The 25,205-nt window shown below is 40.7% G+C and overlaps 1 protein-coding gene across 1 annotated transcript in view; it reads left to right on the top strand.

Annotated features, from left to right (window-relative positions):
- The window catches only part of RYR2 (ryanodine receptor 2), a 687,809-nt gene that overhangs the window by 613,367 nt on the left and 49,237 nt on the right, over positions 1 to 25,205 (top strand). The window contains exons 86-95 of the mRNA XM_054022704.1: positions 515 to 595; positions 1,556 to 1,644; positions 4,173 to 4,301; positions 7,283 to 7,387; positions 10,325 to 10,406; positions 11,895 to 13,198; positions 15,175 to 15,242; positions 18,517 to 18,664; positions 20,814 to 20,900; positions 22,883 to 23,101. Coding sequence (XP_053878679.1) covers positions 515 to 595; positions 1,556 to 1,644; positions 4,173 to 4,301; positions 7,283 to 7,387; positions 10,325 to 10,406; positions 11,895 to 13,198; positions 15,175 to 15,242; positions 18,517 to 18,664; positions 20,814 to 20,900; positions 22,883 to 23,101 — 2,312 coding nt within the window. The remainder of the gene's footprint in view (positions 1 to 514; positions 596 to 1,555; positions 1,645 to 4,172; positions 4,302 to 7,282; positions 7,388 to 10,324; positions 10,407 to 11,894; positions 13,199 to 15,174; positions 15,243 to 18,516; positions 18,665 to 20,813; positions 20,901 to 22,882; positions 23,102 to 25,205) is intronic.

Genomic DNA, 25,205 nt, shown 5'->3' with positions numbered 1-25,205 from the left:
AGACTCCTTTGAAAATCCCAGGTTAAGTGTTTTCTGAGAACATAAATGTCTATAAAGTTGTTGGCTTATTTTGCTTTAAAAATATATATATATTTGTATAGGTCTCTCTTCTGCAATACTTGATTAATTTTTCGGGCTTTTCAATATTTATCAGACATTGGAACAAAGTAAATCCAGTATTAACCTTTGTACATGATGCAGACTTCATGCCAACAAAAACAAAAGAAGAGTGTAAATGATGGATTTTTTCTAAAATGTTGCCAAGCCCATGCTGCCACATTGTATAGAGAGAAATTTGTGTCTTGAAATGTAAATGTTCTTTTCTTATGGAAGAGAAATAGCACCTATCTGCCAGCCACATGCCATGCTTCAGATAGAATAGTGGCTATAAATTGCATTTTGTATGTTTGTTTGTTAATGGTGACTTCAGATTAAATATGGAGATTTGGTAAGAGGGAGTGGGGAGCTAGTTGACAGTCTGTGATAATTTGTCCCTCCATCTGGCTTTCCACAGGAGAAAAGGTAATGCAGGATGACGAATTCACCTGTGACCTCTTCCGCTTCCTCCAGTTGCTTTGTGAAGGACACAGTTCAGGTTTGTGGGCAGGCTGCCAGTCAGCTGAGCCAAGGTGATGGTAACCAGGGATAAAAGCTCATCAGTGCTGAAGGCTTGGCAAGTTTTAAGGAAATATTATGAAAGGTTCCTGAGTAGCTGAACTGTACATGAAAGAAAAATATTTATGTGGAGTTAAAATGTCAAGTTTCCTTGTTCATTTAAACATTGGGAGAAAAAAATGGCTCACAAAATGATAACTCCTGGAGCAAGAACTGTGTGAAAGGTAAATTAAATAGAAAATGAAGCGTACTCTAGTTTTAGCTCCTGATCACTAAATGAGAGGAAAATCTCAAAGGAGGGCTTTGCAGTGAACATATTATACTTTGGCATGCACAGTATTTTTAGAGTTCTGGTTGTCACTGGAATGTCATTCCAGGAGCATATGGGAGATCTTCATTGAAGGAGGAACAATAATTTTTCATATATAAAAGCAAGAAATACTAGCCATTTCTTTTAAAGTATTTTTAATATTAGTTCACTTACTCATATACTTTGTGGCATTATAAAAAAGGATTCCAGTTTATAGCTGTCAAATATTCATATCATTGTCAACAGTAATGGCATAAGATTTAATTCGGATCTCATTTAGACTAGTGTAAATCGGGAATAATTCCAGTGACATTAATGTAGCGACATCAGTGTAAAATTGATATAAGTGAGATCAAAGTCAGACTTATAATATGTTCACAGGAGAAATCAGATATTAGAACTTGTAAACTGTTACATGATCTCCTCAATAAGATGGTACCATTCAGGAAGAGGTAAACGGTTCATTGAATTAAAATATGGATTTAAACAGGAAAGTTACTTAAAAGATGTTTCAGGTCTTTAAAGTAGGTTTTGACCAATGGATTATACCAGAATTTATTTTAATAAATAATTCTGAAAATATTTGAGATTTAAATAAATTTTAACTTGAACTCATCCTCTCATTTTTAGATTTTCAGAATTATTTGAGAACTCAAACTGGTAACAACACAACTGTCAATATTATCATCTCCACTGTGGATTACTTACTGAGAGTTCAGGTAAACCCATTTTACATACTAATTTCAAATAAATACAAGTAGCTGCCTTTTACTATTTCCATCTATACCTCATGTGCCTTAACACAGAGATGCTTTAGTTTGCTTTGATTATGAGTAAACTAAGCCTACATTACATTTACCAGTACATTACACATTCATCACAATACTGCTGCACTTGAATATCCCTCATACTCCATTTTTGGAGACACTGAAAGAGGGATCTGGAGCTGCTTCTTGGAGATAGTCTGATATCAATTCCAGCTTTGGGGACTGGGTTTTCCGTTTGCTAAATCATTTCCTTGGGGAGCAGAAGATGGCAGAAAAAGACGTTATCACTGGGCATTTCGTGGGTTCCCAGCTAGGCCCTCTATCTTTCTATGGTGCACCGGATACACTGGTGAGAGCTGTGATGTCTGACATCACTCCCCACTGACATTCTGGCTTTCAGGAAGCTCAATCCAAGGTGCAAGATCTCCTTTCTCACAGGAAGAGATTATTAGCAAGGTTGGAAAAGATGAGACAACAGAACTTCAATGGAAAGACCAGACTTACAGCCGAGCTAGAGAAGGAGGTTCATGGTCTGTTTCCAGAAGCAATTTCCTTCATCTGACTTCATTTATGCCTCCTTCGCCAGAAGTCGCAGCCACAGCAGCAACAGAAGAGACAGGCTAAAAGGAGACACTTAAACATTTTCCATATTGTTAAATGGGAGGCAGTTCTTGGCTAGATAGTATGGGGTCCTACTATGAAAAAATTGAGTACTACTACTTAAACCAAGAACAGGTTTTTCTGCTGCTCATATGTTCTCAGCACCTGCTCAGCCCTAACCTGTGGTTTTGCCCAATCACAGTATGCATTTTCTGTATTCTCTATGGTGACCATTTGAGTCATTTCCTTGCATCAAGATGTGGAATTACCACAGGTTACTGGATATTGGAGATTATCCATTTCAAGTACATAATCCTATTCTATTCCATATAGGTTTTATACTGTGTTCAGCACTGTAGTATCTTAGCGCCTTCCAGCAGTGTTAGGGACATGAGTACACATCTGTCAACATATTGTTTGTTCTCTCATCTTGTATAGTGGGGAGCGGTTTTTTTATGTGTATATTCAGGCGCTTAGCAACGAGCGCATGTGTGTGTGTGAACACACACATTGCTATGCATATATATTAGAGAAGGCAAGATCAAAGAACTGCACCTTGCACTTGGAGCTAAATGTGGTGAGGTTTGTGATCGTCTTTAGTTCCTGGGAGAGTTCATTCCACACACACAGACCAAGAAAGTTCTGTCTCCTTCAAATAAGCTTTACCTTTATTGTAGAGAGTTTCATTGTGCCAGAGGAGCATAGTTGTCAACCATGGTCTTCATCCTGGAGCTTTAGGGAATCTTTTAAATAATCTGGGCCCAGGCCATAGAGTGCCTTGAAGATAGAGACCAAGACCTTGAACTTGACTTGATGTTCTATCAGGAGCCAGTGTAGAGAGTGGAAGACAGGTTTCATGTGTTCATCATAGTCCGTGTTGCTGAGGAGATGTGCTGCAATGTTCTGTACTATTAGGAGGCCTCAGTCTGATCTGGGGTTCCTATCCAAACTGAGCCTCTGAACAATTGGTGCTAATTAGCTTTAGTTTAAAGAGATAATATCAAAATCCCATTTCTCTGGGAAAGCATCACATTGTCATAATCCATCCAAGGGTAATGCAGAACATCTAATTCTTTTTCTGAACCAAGTGCATGAAACACATAGAAGATGTATTGCAGTAAACATATTCATCATTTTACCTATATGTCTCATCTGTCTGAAAATCCACATTACTGCACACCTCACTGTATCTTTTTTTTAATTTAACCAATTAAATTTCCTTTTAGCATTTTTTGTTGTTGTTGTTTCTAAAAATTCCAGTATGTGAAAAATCAATCCTTTTCTAGTTGTTGTTGCTGTTGTCAGTATTACTGTGTGACCTTGAAAGTTCTTTAGAGGCTCGGTTGTAATAACAACAATAAACCCTTTTATGTTTTGTAGCTCATTTTGATGAAGTTTCAACTGGCATTCTTTAAAGAAGATGGAAAAAAGAATTCTGTGCACAAAGAATATTCAGTTCCTTGATTTAGCTAGCTGACAGGCAGAGAGTATAAAGACAGTATAAAGACACATAGTTCACATGAACAGCACACAGCACTGTGTTAATTATTTATTCAGTTTAAGGACCCTTGTGTTTGTGTGAAGCTTGAAATAAACAAAAAGGCCAGGTAATCTAGACAAAAGTTAGATTTTGAAGGGATTTTTGGTTTTGTTTTGTTTTTCCCTGTGAGTTTCACTGGCAATGAGAGAGAAAATGCATTATGTTGATGATACCGAAAATCTCTGAGATTATTTTAAATCCATATGAATGAATGTAAAAAAGTGTTTTGCTCACAACTAAGTTTGTTTTTTAAGTCTACTTTATGAAAATGCTGATGAACCAAGGAGTGGCGGTTTGAATACCTGACTTGTATATGTTGTTTCTTACATCTGTTTTATAGGAATCAATTAGTGATTTCTACTGGTATTATTCTGGGAAGGATGTTATTGATGAGCAAGGACAACGTAATTTCTCCAAAGCAATTCAAGTTGCAAAACAGGTCTTCAATACTCTCACAGAGTATATTCAGGTAACTGCTCACATTGTCATTTGCATGAAATTAGTAAGAAATAATGTTTTGAAATATGTGTAGTAGCCATTTGTTATTTTTTTGCAACCTAAGAATCTAGCAGATTCCCAGATATCACTGAATTGTCTCCTCTTTTGCTAACCAAGACTGCTTGTGTCCCAGTATGTAGCCAGTTGTGTCCTTTTCTTTCCAACAGGAACCTTGCCATTATAATTTGTTTTTGCACCTCAAAATTGTATTACTGCAATGCATCCTAATGCATTCTTCACATTTACTTTAACTGAAAAGTAAAACTAACGTAGAATGTGGCTGTGTGCTTAGTAAGTGGAATATCATGTGGCATATTCAATTAGTGCTCTGGCGTCTTGTCAGTTTCTGGCTGGAGCGTAAGGTGCTAGGGCTGATTATAAAGCTCTAAATATACTGCTTGAAAAAACTCTCTCCCCATGACATATTGCCATGTTTCAGATCTGCAGAGACTTGCTTGACCTGGACCCTCTTTGCAATAAACAAGAAGAAACTGCTGGCAGGATGTAATGAGCGCCATAGAAAAGTTCTAGAAGAAATTAATAATTCTGTACTGAGTGCAGGGCTTGGAAGGGGTGCAACAAATAAAATATGGAGCCACACATTGAAAGATAAGGAAAAAAACTGAATAGCTGTGTCATTCTATGAGAACCTTCATTCCGTGTACTGACTGAGGCAAGGGGACTCATAGACTTTAAGGCCAGAAGGGACCATCATGCTCATCTAGTCTGACCTTCTGCCTATTGCAGGCAACAGAACCTCACCCACCCACTCCTGTAAAAGACCCATAAACTCTGTGAGTTCCTGAATTCCTCAAATCTTGATTTAGAGACTTCAAGTTACAGAGACTCCACCATTTACGCTAGTTTAAACCTACAAGTGACCCATGCCCCATGCTGCAGAGGAAGAAAAAAAATCCCATGGTCTCTGACAGGCTGAGCCATGGGAAAATTCCTTCCTGACCCCATATATGGTGATCAGTTAGACCCTGAGCATGTGGGCAAGATCTGCAGCCAGACATCTGGAAAATAATTTTCTGTAGTATCTCAGAGCCCTTCCAATCTAGTGTTCCATCACCCACCGTTGGAGATCTTTGCTACTAGCAGTTGCAGATCGGCTTCATGCCATTGTAGGCAGTCTCATCATATCATCCACTCCATAAACTTATCAAGCTCAGTCTGAAGTCAGTTAGGTTTTTTTGTCATCACTACTCCCTGGAAGCTTGGTCCTATGGAAAAACTTGAATTCTGGCATTTCCTAACTTTTGAGTACTCGACTTTGAAATCTTCATTACATTGTTTAATGTAGTTTTTCTTTTCTATGTAACTAGCTAGAATTTTTAAAGAATCAAATTCTCCTGTGTTTTAATTTTAAAGTACCTTTTATTGTTCTCTTAAAAAAGGAAGTGTGATAAATGTTAGGGGAAAGTGTTAGGCAGCCTTAACATGGTTCACTACCATTCATCCTATACTATATTGGATCCTCTAGCCACGTACAGAACTTCTTTCCCCATAAGTAGACACTCTACTTGCAGATTGAGGTCCCATATAATTCATTTATTTCTTAGTGAATGTCACATACCAGTATGCTACAATATACTAGCCTTTTCCCATGTAAAATAATCAAGTGAGAAATGCTGCTTATGATAATATGAAGTGATTAAAAATAATTTGGGGCCTTTTTTGTGATTACACAATATTTTCATTATGGAAGTTGCGGTTCAACTGTCAGGAGTTTATTCAAAACTCCACTATATGAAATAATGTTAATTATCAACAGAGGGTCCTGTGGCACCTTTAAGACTAATTGAGGCAGTATAGGCTGTGAACTAGTGGGAGAGAAACTTGGCCAAATGATTACAGAATGGCCTGCTACACCCAAACTGTTAGTCTTAAAGGTGCCACAGGACCCTCTGTTGCTTTTTACAGATTCAGACTAACACGGCTACCCTTCTGATAAATGGTAATTATGTTAATCAGCCAAAGGATAATTTTGATAAGCCAAAAGGTAGCTTTATCTGATAACTATTTTTGAGAAATTATCCCCAAAAAATAATGTTTAAAAAATAGGCCCAGATTCTGGAGTAACTCCACTGAAAGTAAATGGACTTACAGAGATATGAAACCTATACGAGTGAGGATTCAGACCTCTAATCATTGTAATTTCTCTTGGGAAGGATTTATTTAAAGACGGAGCATACAGACTGTACTTTTTTATTCACATTCAAATCCTCATTATGGAAATCTGTATTATTTTAGAGCTCATAGGAGTGAATTGTGAAAGTACTGGCTTGAATAAGTACTAGTAGAAGCTGGTGATATGCAAATGTATGCACACAGCTCTAACAGATTTGGCCTGCTACACCCAAACTATTCTGTTCACAGTGTTAATAATTATCTTATTCATTGTCCTTTGAAATATCGTCTGATGTTTGTAAAAATATGATACCATTGTAACACCAGACAGTGTTTTACAACAGGTGAAACTTGCTGAACAAAAAACAAGGGGCCTGATTCATCTCTTCTTAAAACAATTTTACCTCAACCTCATCATTGTTACTCCTGGTTTACACTTGCTTAAGTAGAGGAGAATTAGACTAAACATCTGTGCCCCTCATGAGATTCCAATTTAAAGGTGCAAACTAGTACTGTTCCATGAACATTGAGATCCATTTTTTGCGGCTCCCTCTTTATACAGAGCTTTGAAAATGTGGCCTTAGTTGCCTTAAAGCAAAGGAAGTGGTAGGGATATTCTATAGTAATTGTTAATGTGTTATCAAATGAAATTGTCATTCCATTTATGTTTCAGCTTTCCTTAACAGTTCCTAAAATTCTTGTGTAGCAGCTCTCAACTGGTCATATTTTAGGTACTGTGATTCTAATTTTATCCTAATGTTTAATGTAATTCTCTTGCATATAAACCCTGTTCTCCTTTTCTTGTCATCTGCATGGTAGGGTCCATGTACAGGGAACCAGCAGAGTCTGGCACACAGCAGGCTATGGGACGCAGTGGTTGGTTTTCTTCATGTGTTTGCCCACATGCAGATGAAACTATCTCAGGTATCATGCACTTTTTTTTCTTATTTTTTAGTTACTAATTTTTTACAATACATTAGCTGAATTGTTGCCCGAACAAATTATTTTCATATTAAGAGAGGGTGACCAGAACAACAATGCAAGGGAATACAGAAGAATTGAGGCAGTATAGGCTGTGAACTAGTGGGACTGAAACTTGGCCAAATGATTACAGAATGACACTGCAACTCCTATGATCCAACCCTTTCTTTTGACACCAACTTCCTCTGTAACTTTGGGCACATCAAACATTCTGTGCCTCAATTTCTGCATCTGTAAAGCAGAGTCATATTTACCTTCTTACCTGTCTCAGGTGGGTGTGGTGGAGTATTTGAAAAATAATTTGATGTACTCAGATTACAGGTGCCAGACAAGTGGGAAATGCTTTTTTGGTGTTATCATTATTTTTAATCTCTGTTGTTACTTTTATAATATTTAAAGTTATAGTTATAGAGTTTTAGAGCTCTAAAGACGGAGATTTTTATAATTATTTTAGATTCTGATATGATTCAAGAATCCAGTCTTTGAATGTGCCACAGAGATGAAAGTTGGGATGTAGTATGGAGTGAAGGTTGATATCTTGGTTCTGCTGAACTTCTTAGTGCTATAGACATTCTTTGTCTTCATGAACAGGCATTCTCACAGCAGGTAGCATTGTAGTGAATGCAGACTTTCTAAATGATGAAGGGGAGACACATACAAAATAGAGGTGCACAAATAGCCTACACATATTGTCATGGTTACCAAAATATACTTATTTTAAGAATGAAAAAGTAGACTTGTTCAACAACATGTGGAAAGTCTGTGGCCAGGCTAGGAGTAAAATCCTCTTGGGTCCCAGTGTAGTGCTTTTAGTATGAGAAGACATGCTTTTCTCTTATTAAAAGTTTCTGCTTTATTCACTGTTCATCCTTTGCACTGAATGAGGCAGGAGTCCTATGGTAAAAAAAAAAGTGATCATGTTATGTCATAAAACCTTATGAGGGGACCGAATTAAATGTGTATGAGCAACCTTAATTCTGGCACTTCTTAACTTTTGGTTGCTTCATCTTGTATGATAGTTTTTTGTATGTAATTTCATAAATTATAAAAACATATAAAAATCCACCACCACCAAATACTCCATCTTATGGAGCCATATTGACCCTCAGAATGAGTTATCAGCAGAGTTTGAATCTAGGACCTTTGGATCCACAGCACAGACCTCCACCACTTGAGTTAGAGGAGTGACAGATAGCAGTAATATCTTCTCATCCTGTATGTGGATCAGCTAGTAGAGAGGACTTGACACACACTTTGCCAACTGTTTGCTAGACAGTAGGGTAATGTTGGTGTTCAGGATTCCTGGATTCTGTTCCTGGCTTAGGAAGGAAATGGGGTCTAGTGGTTAGAGATAGTACACCTAAGTGCATAGATTTGGCACATTCATTATAAAAGGCAGAATGGCTATGGATGAGACTTGGGTTTGCGATGACAGGTTTGTATTCTCAGATCTATCTGAAGTGACCTTGCACAATGTTTTTCTTACTACATCTGTCAAATGAGAGACTATTTGCCTGCCTCCTAAGACAGCTATGAGGCTTTGCTCAATAATAGGGTGAGGGAAGTTCATAGGATTATTAATATTAGTTGCTAGATTAGACCTGATGGTTTCCTCCTACTCTATGGGACAGTGCAATGTCTTTTTCCCATTTGGAGTTCAAGCTCTTGGGGCCTGGGAGCATGTTCAGTATCTCAGAATAGTTGACATATCGGGAGATCTTTGAGGCTTTGAATATGCCTAATGCAGATGGGATGCTCAGGTATTTTCATAGCAAACTTTTAATAAATTCATCTGAACAAGTGTAAATACTGATTTTCAGAGTCTTTTCTGAATTGACTAAATCTGGGTGGATTTCAGTGGGGTTGGCAAATGACACCTCTTTGGTGTACATCATAAAGGCTGGCACTAGAGCTCTTCCAAGAATGGTTGGAAATAGATTTGAAGCCATTGAACTTTCTATGGCGAAATTTTAAGAAAAATATGCCTGAGGTACAGAAGAAACATGGGGAAATTTCAGATTAAATAGTTAAAGATTGACAAAGTTCTACACAATTAAAGTTTAATAACTTTGTTTTACCTCGTATAAAACATTCCCAACTATGACTGATCTGTGACTTTTTGTCTTATTTGAGCTTTTTGTAATTCAATGCTATTGCTGTTATGACATTTTTCTTATGGCAGTGTGGGTGAGAACCTGATCATCGCAATACTATCATCAGTTTAGCAGACATAAAGTATTATATAGGCATCATCTCTTCAACTCTGACACAGCTGCATACTATCAGAAAAGCTTTTCTTTTCTTTATTCTCCATAGTAGTTCAACTTGCACTATGGCTGTATTAAACTACTGTTTCTTCTAAACAAATAAGTGTGTGTGTGTGTTGCTACTGTATGACAGTAAATAGTTGGATTTCATTTTATTTTCAGATCTGACATAAAGGGCCAAATACACTAATGGCCTTTCAGCTTCTCAGTCTGATTTTCCCTAGATGAAAATTAGGGGGGAGGGATAGCTCAGTGGTTTGAGCATTGGCCTGCTAAACCCAGGGTTGTGAGTTCAGTCCTTAAGGGAGCTACTTAGGGATCTGGGGCAAAATCAGTACTTGGTCCTGCTATTGAAGACAGGGGGCTGGACTTGATGACCTTTCAAGGTCCCTTCCAGTTCTAGGAGATGGGATGTCTCTATTCATTTATTTAAACCTACACGTGCAAACACAAACATTAGTTCAAGTTGGCAGTTGTATGTGTAAAATACCTGTTTTACAAGTGCAAGTTCCTATTTGTGCAAAATATGTTCATGCAAGATCAGAGGCTCAGTTGAGGGTCATAGAAATATTGGCCCAAAATAGTCTTATTTACAATGTATTCATGTTTGCAGGATTCCAGTCAAATTGAATTACTGAAAGAGTTAATGGATCTTCAGAAGGATATGGTGGTCATGTTGCTCTCTATGCTGGAAGGTAATTTTAATTTATTTTAAAAGTTTATTTTGCAAGTATTATAACCGTGTCTTTTCCTCTGCACATTTTTTTCACAGCAAAACCAATGTCTCTTCCTTTTTTAGTATTTTAAAGTTAATTTGTTTATTATCAGAAGAGCTGTTGATCTTTAAAGGCTCATGGGAATTACTATAACTATAATTTGCATGGTGAGTGATAATGTAAGAATTAATTAAATCAATGTTAATTATGCACAGGCCAGCTCAGTTTGAATCATTACAAAGATTTACTTATTTCCATGTGTTTGGCTTCTATTTTGGTTCAAATGAGATGCTATTTGCTGGTGAAGCTAGAATCCAAGGTTCTTGCTACAGAAGGAAGCTTCACTATTTATCAGTTGTTTTATTTACTGTGTGTTAGCAACTTCAGTGTGCTGCATTTAACATCACACTTTTTTGTATTGACAATTACCTTAACCATGAAAGAATGGGCTTTGAATTCACCTGGGTAGGTCTACCATGGCTCTGGGGGATTGTCCTGTTTAACATTTGCAACAGCTACCGTTGCACCTCAACTTCACCCAGTAGCAGGTGGCCATTGAAAAATATGGTTATTATTTATTGATTTGCAGTGGCCACTGGGACCTTCAGTCAAGGACCTGGACCACATTGTGCTAGGCATTGAATAAACAAAGATGGTCCCAAAGATACCTATTTTCTCCCTCAGAACCAGAAAACCTAATCTCCACAGCATATCTAAGCTCCTCAGAGGAGTGGCTAGAAAAGTCTCAATGTCACTCCTAAATTCTATCTCCCATTCAGCATTCTATTAAATGTGAAAGAAATCTTAGATGTATACATACTGACATTTATCTCCTTCTTTCAAAAGCAGTGCTTATAATTACTTCTGTTATTGCATCTTTATAGAATCATAGAAGTGTAGGACCTGAAGGGACCTTGAGTGGTCATCTAATCCAATCCCCTGCACTCAAGGCAGGACTAAGTAATAACTAGATCATTCCTGAGAGGTGTTTGTCTAACCTGCTCTTAAAAACCTCCAGTGACAGAGATTCTACAACCTCCTTAGGCAATTTGTCCCAGTGCTTAACTTTCTTGACAGGAAGTTTTTCCTAATGTCCAACCTAAATCGGCCTTGCTGCAATTTAAACATAGAGCCTCTGAGGACAGGAAAAGAAGCAAACAAGAAAAATTTTTTCACCCTCCTCCTTGTAACAACCTTTTAATCTGTCATTATGGCTCCCCTCAGTCGTCACTTCTTCAGACTAAACAAACCCAATTTTTTCAATCCTTCCTCATAGATCTTGATTTGGTATAGTATTTTTAAATGATAACCTGTATAATTATACACTGAAGACTTGCATGCAACCAGATCAGTTAGCAGTTTGTAAATCTTACCATGTGATGATTTCAGTAGTCATTATTCAATGCTTTTATTTGCCAAAATGTTCATTGTCACCAATGACTTGTTACTGCATGTCACCCCCTTTAGGTAATGTTGTGAATGGAACTATTGGCAAGCAGATGGTTGACATGCTAGTGGAGTCTTCCAATAACGTGGAAATGATTCTGAAGTTTTTTGATATGTTCTTAAAGTTGAAGGATTTAACTTCATCTGATGCATTCAAGGAATATGACCCTGATGGTAAGGGTATAATTTCAAAGAGGGACTTTCAGAAGGCCATGGAAAGCCATAAGCACTACACCCAGTCTGAAACTGAGTTTCTACTATCTTGTGCTGAGACAGATGAGAATGAGACTCTGGATTATGAGGAATTTGTGAAACGGTTCCATGAGCCTGCCAAAGACATTGGTTTCAATGTTGCTGTTCTTCTAACCAACCTTTCAGAGCACATGCGCCATGATACTCGGTTGCAGACTTTTCTTGAACTAGCAGAGAGCGTTCTGAATTATTTTCAGCCCTTCCTTGGACGCATAGAAATCATGGGTAGTGCAAAGCGCATTGAGCGAGTTTACTTTGAAATAAGTGAGTCAAGTCGGACTCAGTGGGAGAAACCTCAGGTTAAAGAGTCAAAGAGGCAGTTTATCTTTGATGTAGTAAACGAAGGAGGGGAGAAGGAAAAGATGGAACTTTTTGTTAATTTCTGTGAGGATACCATCTTTGAAATGCAGCTAGCTGCCCAGATCTCTGAGTCAGATTTGAATGAGAGGTCCACAAATAAAGAAGAGAATGAAAAAGATAAGCCTGAGGAACAGGACCCTAGCAGGGGCTTCTTCTCCCTTGTGACTGTCAAGGCAGCCTTGGTAGCCCTCAAATATAATATAATGACTCTTACAAAAGTGCTCAGCGTGAAGAGTCTAAAGAAGCAGATGAAGAAAATGAAAAAAATGACCATGAAGGACATGTTCATGGCTTTATTTTCTTCCTACTGGAGCATCTTGATGGGCTTACTGCATTTCACCTGTAGTGTTTTCCGGGGCTTCTTTCGCATCATGTACAGTTTGCTACTCGGAGGAAGCCTGGTAGAAGGGGCTAAGAAGATCAAGGTAGCTGAACTTTTAGCCAATATGCCAGATCCCACTCAGGATGAGGTACGTGGTGAAGGGGAAGAGGGAGAAAGGAAACCCACAGAAGCTGCATTGCCAGCAGAAGATCTGACTGATCTGACAGCTTTATCAGATGATGGTGACCTACTCTCAGACATATTTGGCTTGGACTTGAAAAGAGAAGGAGGCCAGTATAAGCTGATTCCTCATAATCCAAATGCTGGTCTGAGTGATTTGTTGAGCACATCTTCCTTACTCCCATTACCTGAGATGCAGGAAAAAATTCAGGTAACAAACTATATTTTTATCCATCATGTTTCAGTCTGTTCTGTGTGGGCCAGAAATAAAACTTACAACTATGTTTCTGTGATTTTAGTGTTTTTCTTAAGTGTGGCATGCTTTTTAAAGAATAACAGTGAATTACCAAAGTTTAGTCTTTCTGGGATCATGAGGTTGAAGCTGCTCAGACTAGTCCATGTTATTTGGTTTGCTTTTAAATTCAAAATTCAGTTTGTCTTTTGTAAATGCAAAGGGAAATGTCATTTTCCCTCAGTTTAGCGTTGGTTAATAAAAAATGCCTTGATGTTCAGCATTATGACTGTTGCCTTTTAGCCATGTTTTGAAGGCCGCATACCGTATAATACTGCTTAGACTTTTAGATGGGATTGCTTGTGTTGGTAAGGGCCAGATCTCAACAGCCCTGGGGCTCACTTCTGATTTGTCTTATGCAGGGCGGCCCCGAGGTTTTTGCCGCCCCAAGCGGCGGGGGCTGGGGAGCCGCGATCGGCGGCAGCTCCACCTCGCCGCTTTCTAATTCGGCGGCAGATCCTTCCCTCCGAGAGGGACAGGGACCCTCCGCCGAATTGCCGCCGAAGAGCCCGACGTGTAGCCCCTTCCCCTTGGCCGCCCCAAGCACCTGCTTGCTCAACTGGTGCCTGGAGCCGGCCCTGGTCTTATGTTTCTAAAGTTCATGCGTCAGGGTTTCATCCAGGTATCTTCAGGGGACAAGGTATTCTGGGAGGGTTTTTTTTTTTTTATCTCCTTCCTCTGAAGCATCAGGAATGGACACAGCTGGAGATGGGACTTTGGACATGGAGGGCACCGAGCATTCTCTTTATCAACGTGCAAGACTGGATGACTGGCTGGTTCTTGCTCATGTGCTCAGGGTCTCACTGATCAGTATACATGGAGTTGGGAAGGATTTGTTCCCCAGGTCATATTGGCAGTGTAGCAGGGTGGACATCTGCTCCTGCCCTGAGGGGCTTGAAATCAGCCCTGAAAGAGGGCTGCAGTGGTAAAAGCATCCCTGGAGAGGGCTGCAGCTCTAAAAGCTGGGCTGATTGGGAAAGCGCCACAGCTGGGCCACGCCTCAATCAGGCCACAGCTGGCCGGTATAAAAAGGCTGGGAGCCAAGAGCTCAACGGTCTCTCTCCGCATTCAGTGAGAGACGGGCCTGGCTGCAGGGAGCTTAACCAAGTGCCTAGAGTGGGGCAGGGCTGGGGAAAGGCCAAGAGAGCTGGGGAGCTCCGGCCTAGGAAAGCCCCAGGCTGCAGGTCTAGGGTAAGGCAAAAGGGGCAGTTGGGTTGCAGGAGGCAGCCCATGGGTAAGCAGAGGCAGCAGGTCCGAACCCCTTTGCCTGTGATGAGTGGCTTATACTGCAGTCTGCCCCAGTGAATGGGGGCTAGATGGAGACTAGGCAGTAGCCAAGACTGAGGCGAAGTGGGGATAGTGGGTGGGGGTTCCCCTGGGAGGGGGAGACCCAGAACTGTGGGGGTACTGCCAGGGGACAGCACCCAGTTAAAGGGGCACCGGGGTCCGGGAGGGACATGGGGGCCAAGCGGCAGTGGGACACCAGCCTGCAGAGGGTGCTCTGCAGGCTAGAGAGCTAATTCCTGAGATGACCAGCAGGAGGTGCTGCAGGGGTGAGTCCCGTGCAGTGACCTTGGGTTCTTTTCATCTTCTTCTGCAACCTGTGGATGTGGGTCACTTGCCAGGATTATCTGGGTATCACTTAATCATTTTCCTGCCATTGCAGGGCTTGGATCACTGGTACATTTCAGCCCTTCCTATTCTCTGCCTTTTTCACCTAACAATTTAGTCTCATGTAGGTTGTAATACTTTGGTCTCACTTTAATTGTTGGCTTCAGTGTGTGGGTGATAGATGGTGTTGGTGGCCTGTGATATAGAGGAAGTCAGACTAGATGATCTAATGGTTCCTTCTGGCCTTAAACTCTATGACATTTTTTTTATCTGACTCATTCAAGGAGCAGAAAGTGAATGACGATGAAAAGGAGGAGAAAGAAGAAACTAAATCGGAACTTGAAAAAGCAGAGTAGGTATAACCCTAGACCTTGCCCCTAAGAACTGTAGTTTGTTTTTCTGAGAAATCAGTTTTGTTTACAGGTAGTCCCTTGCTCCTTCATTTCTGTGTCATAGAGACATCTCACATGTCTGAATGTAGGTTCCCCATCACACATCATCCTCGCTGGCAAAGGAGCCCCTCACAGTCCCAGTGCAGTGAAACCAGCATAAAATTGATGCCATTATGGTGGTTTTATGCCTTCCTTTATTCCAGTCCATCCTTCCCAGTTCCGTTTCCAGCTGTGATCCCTGTATTTACATGACACCTGGGATAACAGTCAGCCTTCTCTATAGTGCTGCTCTATGATAAGTCTTCTGATGACTAGAATTTACACACTGTCTCACGCTATCTCCCTCCCTTCCCCAGGAGAGTTAAGAGTTGAGACATACTTTCACTGTATGTCCAGCCCGGGGCTGGGCTGCTTGAACAGACAAATTCCCAATATCACTTGGAACTGAGTTCCCCTGCGTCCAAGGCCCCATGTACTCCACATAAAACTGAACCTAATGTCTACTTCAACAACCCCAGCTTCTATAGCATGCTGGTGCAGAAAATGGAAAATTCCACAGGAGCATTTATCAGAGGGGTAGCTGTGTTAGTCTGTATCCACAAAAACAATGAGGAGTCCGGTGGTACCTTTTACCCACGAAAGCTTATGCCCAAATAAATCTGTTAGTCATTAAGGTGGCACCGAACTCCTAGTTACAGGAGCATTTGAATTTAAAACTAGAAGTCTAAATATGTAAGTAGCCCCTGCATGCATTTGTTTGTGATACTGAATGCAATTTATTTTATGCTGTCCCAAAGATTTCACTTTTCAATCTGCCACACACATTATCGCGCACACACCAAGGGGAAACTGGAGGTTTTGGCAGCTGGGCAGAAAATAGTTAGGGCCTTTGGCATTTGAACAGGTTTGAGAGGCAGAGTGGGATTGTGGGACAAGAGCTTTAGCTGGAAGATTGTATTAAAATGACCAGCAGTACAAAAGCTAACATGTCTGATGTTTAATAGTTATCTTTAAGGTTCAGAGTTAAAACCCCTTTAAGGGAAGAGGGAGTTTATCCCTCCTAGAACTATTGTTCCAGGCTGTCTGCTGACTAAAGGTATGTCTACACTACCCGCCGGATCAGCGGGCAGTGATCGATCAAGCAGGGGTCGATTTATCACATCTAGTCTAGATGCGATAAATCGACCCCTGAGCGCTCTCCCGTTGACTCCTGTACTCCAACGCCATGAGAGGCACAGGTGGAGTCGATGGGGGAGCGGCAGCAGTTGATTCGCTGCAGTGAAGACACCACGGTGAGTAGGTCTAAGTACGTCGACTTCAGCTATGTTATTCATGTAGCTGAAGTTGCATAACTTGGATCAATCCCCCCCACTTAGGGTAGACCAGGACTTAGGAAGAAAATGCTTTGATTTACATTCAGCTCTAGAGCTGTGCCGGAACCAGAATTTCTGTCCCATGAAAAATGTCACATTTCCAAATATTTTTTTTTTTACTTGGAATGAAAAGTTGAAAATTAAAATTTTCTATTGGATGTAAATTATGGCGCCAGGCAGCCCAACTGCCAGATGGGCACCCCAGGGAGCTGACTAGCTGGGTAGCGCTGGAAGCCGAGCAACTAAGGGAGCCATCACCAGGCAGGCTGCCCAGTATTCTGGGAGGCTGGGGACCCAAGCAGTCTGCATGCCTACCCTCCAGTCAGCTTGTAGGCAGGCTGAGAGGAATCCAGACGGGCTGGCCAATCTGCTTGCCTGCCTGGTTTCCATCAAAAGTTTTGACAGTCTAAATGTTCCCACAGCACATATTGATTCCATCAAATCAGAAGTTTCCAATGGAAAAAAAGGTTCCATCAGAAAATGTTTGACCAGCGTTATTTAGTCCATTTGTCTAAAGTGGCTAGAAGCATTTAACATAGACACAGACAAACACCACATAAATTCCAGAGAACAATTTTATAGTAAGGTGTATGGTCTTTGGCAAAGTCTTCAGCTACAGGTTCACTGAATGCACTGTGTGTAGCTGCTAGGTATGTAAACCAGGGTGATTTTGATTTTACAAACCTCGTCAGTCCAATATTGTTTTGGCTTTAGCAAAATTCTGTGTGGGCATTGCTCACTGCAGGATGACAGTTCAGTGCTTTTAGATTTTTATGCAGCACAAACTTTAATGTCAGTTTTTTCAATGTGCAACTCAGCCTTTCTCTTTGTTTTTGATTTGTTTTTGGTTTTCTAAATTAATGCAACATTGTTTTAGGTCCCATATTAGTAATAGAATTATGGTCCGAGTTAAAAATCAAATAAATGTAATGGAATGCAAAATACAGTGTTTGGTTTTAACTGGTAAAATAGAGTGAAATTACATCCCATAGTTCAGGATTCCTTGTTTTCCTTTGTATAGCTGATACGTCACATACACCTGAAAGTGCAACAATCAATTCTTGTAAGTGCTTGTGGTATCCACAACTGTTGGAGGGGAAATGCAGAATCCTGAACTCAAGACTTGGTTCCTAAATAGAGGAGGAAATGCTTTTTCAGTTATTCTGTTTCAAACATAAATGTGTTTTAAGTTTTAAGTCAACTATTTTCTGTTATGGCCAAATCCTGCTGCTTTCTCTGCATCCTGGAGCCCTCATCACAGCAGATGTGGTGTAGTCATGAGGCTGAAGGGGAGCTACCCGAAGTGCATTACAGAGCTTAGTTCTGTTGGTACTAACTACACAAATATGGAGTGGGGCTTGGGAATAGGAAGGGTGGAGCAGGTGGATCCATAATTACCTGGATTCACCAGTCAAATATCCTCATTTAAGAGAGGCTACTGCAATGCAGTGGCTGCAGTATCACCCACAGAACATTTTAGCCATTTCTTTGTGGCCTGAGAGGGAGGATTCCTCTTCATTTCACGTCTCTTCCCTGCACGAATCATGGCTATTGTGGCTTCATGAGGGGACAGGATTTTCCCCTTAATGTGGTGGGACTGTAAACAGGGGTCAGCAATGTGTCCATGGTAAAAATTTTGAGATCCATGGTAATTTTTCAAAACATTGAATGACTGAATGACACAATACCCCCAACCCCCAATGTCCGTCACTAAATATGGTAATTTTGTCAAGTGTCCGTCGCGCAATGTGGTGGTGTCGACCCCTGACTGTAAACATCTGGGTGGGAAAAAAGTTTACAATAGATCTCTAGGTTATCTTCAGTGACTCAGCACACATTATGGGTTTATTTGTTTTCTCAGGGGAGAAGATGGAGAAAAGGAAGAAAAAGCCAAAGAAGACAAAGGGAAACAGAAGCTGAGACAGCTTCATGCACACAGATATGGAGAACCAGAAGTCCAGGAATCAGCCTTTTGGAAGAAAATCATAGCATACCAGCAGAAACTTCTTGTAAGATGTTATCTACACTGTTATCTACATTGGACTCAATACTTGAATGTTAGCCAGGAACTTGTCACAAAGGCCTACAGAAAGTGTCTGTGCATCTGAGAAAGCTGTAGCAACCTTCACTCATTCTCTGCCCTTAACCCACCCCCCAAAAAGGCATAAAAACAACATGACAGTGAAAATACCAATGTGCTAGGCAAAATAATCATTTAAAAAAACAAACAAACATTAAGGGCCTTCTTTAAATCTGCATGTAATGTTTGCCTTCAAATAAGCACGTACACTCTTTATAACGACAAAACCATGCTGCTTTTTTCTTTGCACAAGTTGGTACTTGTACATGCAGTTACCCAATTTGTGAATGCAAATATGGGGGTTTGTGGCTGGAATGGATGCATATGTATTTTGTATTTTTAAGGGGTGGAAGAATTATACGCATTCTTGAAAATAATTTGCCACGAATGTTCATAGCTGCATTGCGGCTGTGAAATCCTATTAGTAAGCAGCACGAACCTGCTGTGGGGGTAATTAACTATTGGAGCAGTTTACCAAGGATCGTGATGGCCTCTCCATCACTGGCAATTTCTAAATCAAGATGGATTTTTTTTTAAAAGATATGCTGACATTCAAAAGGAATTATTTTGGGGAAGTTCTGTGGCCGATGTTATCCAACAGGTCAGACTAGATGATCACACTGGTCTCTTCTGGCCTTGGAATCCATGAAGGGGAGAGTGGAGAGATCTCAGAACTGAGAGCAAAATTTGGTGAGTTCAGAAGCTCTCTCACAGGTAAATTACATTTGTCTCTCAGGCTGAGGCACCATTCAGAGGCTTTGCTCAATATCTGAAAGGCACAAGGCTGAAGAATGGAATCTTGGTCTCAGACCTGTGGTAGTGGCTACAGAGCCTCTCCATGACAACGACCACAAGTCAGGGCTCCTCTGCTCTCTCCCATGGATCCAAGCAACTCTCTAACCCATTGGCTCTGCACCTGCCTGCATGACAACTCCACCACACATATTCCTGTAAAAAGAGCTACTGCTAAGGCCATAGTGTTCAAGAGTCTGCAGGGTCACCTTTCACTGCTTCTCTGCTTTCTAGCCCCTAGAGCAGTGATAAATAATTTCCATTGTATATGAGACCTTTCAGAGCAGCACAAATGGCATGTGACAAACCAATTTAAAGAATTTTTGAAAACCCAATATTAGTCTAAAATTTCATATCTAGATATAAATCTGCATAAAACAGATGTCCTTTATTTTGCATGAAATATTTACCTTTTTAAAAACTGTCTTGAAAGCCCATATCTATGGAAAATAAGACTAATTAAAGGAACATGTTTCTCAAATAATTCAATTTCCCTCCCCCCCAGTTTAGATACATATTTATGCCAGCTTGTAAATTGTAATGCATTCGCAAAAGGGGGTGGAGAGTTACGGTTATGCATACAGCCTTATCTTCAACATTCTCTGACTTTTTGAGTGATTTTTTTGAGTGATTCACTTTGCAACTTTAGTATTCTTTTATTGTAGTTTGTGTGTGTGTGTGTGTGTGTGTGTGTTTGTGTGCGTGTGTGTGTGTGTGTGTATATGTAGAGAGAGATAAAAGCAGCAGCTGTGAATGTTTTAAAAATTAGCCATGGGAAATATCCAAAAGATTTAGTTAGGATACAAGTTTAGCTCCACATCTGAAACTTACCTGGACTGTTCAAACCACGTCCGGCTACAGACCTTAGGGGAACAGTATTTTCATGGGATTTCCCATATTTCCACTTTCAATCCTGTTGCAGTTGGAACTTGAAAGTACAGTGGCCTAACAACATGAAAACTAATTTCAAGACCGAGTTATCCAAGCATTTCACTCTTCACAAGGTCTAAGATTTGGTTCCAAATTCAGCTTTGTTTTATGATTCTCCCACTCTAACTGAAAACCTTGGTAAACATGCAAGCAATTTTTGGAGGAGATTGTGGGAAGAGGTGTTCTTGTGAGGGTTTTTAACAGTAAAACTCTACAAGCTTTCTAGATTTGGATACTTTAAATATTTTTTATAACATAAGATTCTTAGAAGTAATTTTTATGAGTTCATCAAAGTTGACTAAATCAATATATAAAATTATTTATAGATAAATTGTATTTTTTATTTTTATTTTCAGAACTATTTTGCTCGCAATTTTTATAACATGAGGATGTTGGCTTTGTTTGTTGCTTTTGCCATCAATTTCATCCTGCTCTTCTATAAGGTAAATTTGTTGTATTATTACTAATCAACCCTTGTATTGCATGAATTTGAAAAACATGGGAGACTCCGCAGCCAAATTAACACACTCTAACTTCCAATTAAAACTAGCCAAAGACTGCATAGCCTAGTGAATTAAGGATCTGCTTAATATTTAAAATGTATTGAGTGCTTATCTTGTTAAAGTTATACCTCTATTAAAATGTCTATTAGTATTTTTTCCATCAGTACAATTCTAAAAAAAATAGAGAATCTTATGTAAAACATGCCACACATACCAAAAGCCTATATGCCTGACCTCTCTACACACAGTCATGGCAGGAAAGAGTTAACCATTTAAATAGTCAAATTCAATAAGGCACAATGCTAATTAGAGCCTGCTGGGCCTGCACACTGGGGGGTCTTCACCTTCCTCATTGCAGAAGACCATCTCAGAGCACAGCCCCTCTCCTCCCCCACACTAGACCCTGCCCCAGTTGGTCTGCATAGTTCAGAGACTGCACAAACAGAGGGAGTGTAATTTGTGGCGGGAGCACATAAATCAGTCCTGCAGAAGATAGTTAATGCTGCTCCAAGCTATATTCGCTTTTCCACTGATGACTCTCTCCTGTCCCTGGAAGCTTCCGTACCTAGACGAATCCCTGGCAGAGCTGTGCTATCAGGGAATCAGAGCAGGGCTGGTCAGAGCTGCAGTGTGTGTTACAAGGCCTCCACCACAGGATGACTATGAGCCGCCAATGTGATGTGGCTGTGAAAAAAGCTAATGTGGTCTTGGGATGCATCAGGCGAGGTATTTCCAGGAGAGATAAGGAGGTGTTAGTACTGTTATACAAGACACTGGTGAGACCTCATCTGGAATACTGTGTGTAATTCTGGTCTCCCATGTTTAAGAAGGATGAATTCAAGCTGGAACAGGTACAGAGAAGGGCTACTAGGATGATCCGAGGAATGGAAAACCTGTCTTATGAAAGGAGACTCAAAGAGCTTGGCCAAAAGAAGGCTGAGGGGGAGATAAGCTTGCTCTCTATAAATATATCAGAGGGAAAAATATCAGGGAGGGAGAAGAATTATTTAAGCTGAGTACCAGCGTGGACACAAGAACAAATGGATATAAACTGGCCATCAGGAAGTTTAGACTTGAAATTAGACGAAGGTTTCTAACCATCAGAGGAGTGAAGTTCTGGAACAGCCTTCCAAGGGAAGCAGTGGGGGCAAAAGCCATATCTGGCTTCAAGACTAAGCTTGCTAAGTTTATGGAGGGGATGGTATGATGGGATAGCCTAATTTTGGCAATTAATTGATCTTTGACTATTAGCGATAAACATGCCCAATGGCCTGTGATGGGATGTTAGATGGGATGGGATCTGAGCTACTGCAGATAATTCTTTCCTAGATGTCTGGCTGGTGAGTCTTGCCCACATGCTCAGGGCTTAGCTGATCGCCATATTTGGAGTCGGGAAGGAATTTTCCTCCAGGGCAGATTGGTAGAGGCCCTGGGGATTTTTCGCCTTTGCAGCATGGGGCAGGGATCACTTGCTGGAGGATTCTTTGCACCTTGAAGTCTTTAAACCATGATTTGAGGACTTCAGCAGCTCAGACATCGGTTAGGGGTTTATTACAGGAGTGGGTGGGTGAGATTCTGTGGCCTGCGTTGTGCAGGAGGTCAGACTAGACAATTATAATGATCCTTTCTGACCTTAAAATCTATGACTCTATGGTCATGACCTTCCATGGATCCCCAGTGATCTGTCAAGTTCATGGTAGCTTTTCTATAGTGAGGGAATGGCAAAACCAGTCATCCCAGTGGAATAAAGTAGAGGGATCTCTGTGAGGTATTTCTAGTGGCGATTTCTTCACAAAAAAAGGTTCCCTTCCCCCCATTTACATTTTTGTTTGTCTCTGTGATTTATAGTACATAGCGTGTAGAAATGCAAAACTCCTGTCAAATTAAATAGTTTTCCCACTGACTGTGAGTGATTTGAACAGGTCTCCACCTCTGCTGTGATAGAAGAAAAGGAAGTTCTTGTGGTAAATGCTGAGGAAGACTCCAAGTTAAACAGCCTGGAAAGCGGCTCCCATCGGATCATCGCTGTGCACTATGTCCTTGAAGAAAGCAGTGGCTATATGGAACCCACGCTGCGGATTTTGGCCATCCTACACACAGTCATCTCCTTTTTCTGCATCATTGGATATTACTGTTTGAAAGTAAGAGGTCGAGGAATGTAGCACTGTTTGTTTTTGTAGACCCCTTTGCTCCTTTCCATTGAGTGATGTGCAGTGGAGCAAAATCACAGAAATTTTTCACAAACAGGGTGAGGACCCCCATGAAGAGCCACTAGGTTGCTGGCTTCCCCTGTATATAAGTTATGCATGTGATGAACCTCACAAGAATTCAGAAAGGTGAGGCCTGTCATGTGAGGGAGGTGGAATCCCTCCATATGGCATGTTCTCATAGACTCAACACATGGCCATTTGCCATGTACATTAATGCAGCCCTGTTCTGGCTGAGGTGCCACCTGTGGCTTTCAAATACAAGTAGAGGGGGATACATGTGATCAGAGGAGGATAGATTACAATGGCAGCATTGCATGTCAGCTGGCTGTGCTGCACAAGAAGTGTATATTGCCAAGTGTGTGTGGTAGTTGGACTAGAGTTTCTGACTGATCTCCCATGGGTGATATTCTGACAAGGCCTTCCTCTTGTCCCTTTTATACCTCTGTTAGTCTTGTTTTATCAGAAGTGGAATGCAACATAGCAGCAGCTTGCTCAAAGGAGGCACATGAATAGCATTTCTCTTTGCACAGGTTTTTATGCAGTAGGAAATTATTTGACTTCTAGTTATTTTTTCATCCTATCTTTAATTGGTTACCTTTTCTTTGCCACAGAGACAGGATCTGCTTTCCAAGTGAAGGCAAATGGTTACCAAGTGGCTGATTTCCTTATGCACTTTAAATACTTGCACAACACCAATAAATAGTGAAACACATTTTCAATGACTGGGTGTCAGGTGACATATGCAGTACCATCTCCAGGTCCTGGCTTTTGAGATACGGCTTTCTTTTTTTCTGTGTGAGTTTTATGGAATGTCTTTCAAAAAATAACTTTTTATATTTATCCTCTTGGTAGACATGAATTAAACTATTGAAGTAACTGTTTGCCATAATGATTTCCCACAATTTCTGATGCCCTGAATGGAAGACATTGTCCTTAAAAGGGACAGTTCTAGTCTCGACCTGTGGCCACTGTAGACACACATTGCTTTAAAAAAAATCCATTTCAACTGTATTGCTTTTTATTTGTGTGCAAGATTTGTGTCTGTAAATTGCTGTTAAAATGGGAATGAGTAAAATCCACTAAAAACTTTTTATGAAGCTGTCTTCAAATAATATTTGAATTACAGTTTTTATATCGAGTGTAATATCCACCCTATTATCAAGTAATATAGTTTTAATTGTTATTGTTCCAATATAATGCTGTCCAGCTGTAGGCTGTGGTTTAGGTGCAGAGTCACTCATGTGGAGTGGATAAATAAAAGGTGAATTTGGGGAAATTCTGAAATAATGCTGGGAGCCTAACAGAATCACTTTTCAAAATAAAAGTCCAATAAAACAGCCCTCTGTATGTAATTAACGCTTTAGTGCAACCAGAATGTACTTTTCTGTCAGTAGCAGTTTTCTAAGGAAAGTCCATTCAAATGGAACTTAAAGATCTGCCAGCCGCATCCAGCCCCAATGGGAGGCACTTCTCTTGAATGTCAGTCACCCAGCTCATTATAGAGAGTTCTGTCCCAGGGAAGGCATCCAGAGCCTTGTAGTCCAGATCCTCAGGGGCAGGCAAAGTGCACTGAGCACAACTCAAGGAGGCGGTGTGCAAAAGTACTTTAACGATGTCTTTTGCATTATTCTCATCCCAGTGCAGCTGTTTCCCCTGCTGTGTCTTAAGAGCAGCCTCAGGACTACTTTAATTTATGCCAATCTTTAACAGCCCCAGGTGCCTTAATGCAACCCTAGGGTTACCATATTTCAACACTGAAAAAAAGAGGACACTCCATGGGGGCCCTGGCCCTGCCCCAACTCTGCCCCTTCCCCGCCCCCACCCCAACCCCGCCCCCATTCCAACCCCTTCCCCAAAGTCCCTGCCCCAACTCTGCCCCCTCCTCTGAGCACCCCGCATTCCCCCTCCTCCCTCCCGCTCTGATCTTGGTTGTGGGTTGCTAAGTGCTTTCCTGCTCCCCACTCGCCCTGCAGCCCCTGCACTCCCACCCGACCCCTGCAGCCTCTGTGCCCCCTGCACCCCCCTGCCCCTGCAG

Source organism: Malaclemys terrapin, chromosome 3 (genome assembly GCF_027887155.1).
Source record: "Malaclemys terrapin pileata isolate rMalTer1 chromosome 3, rMalTer1.hap1, whole genome shotgun sequence".
NCBI classification, from domain to species: Eukaryota; Metazoa; Chordata; order Testudines; family Emydidae; genus Malaclemys; species Malaclemys terrapin.
The sequence above is the reverse complement of the archived record's forward strand: the minus strand, read 5'-3'. Positions and strand labels throughout refer to the sequence as shown.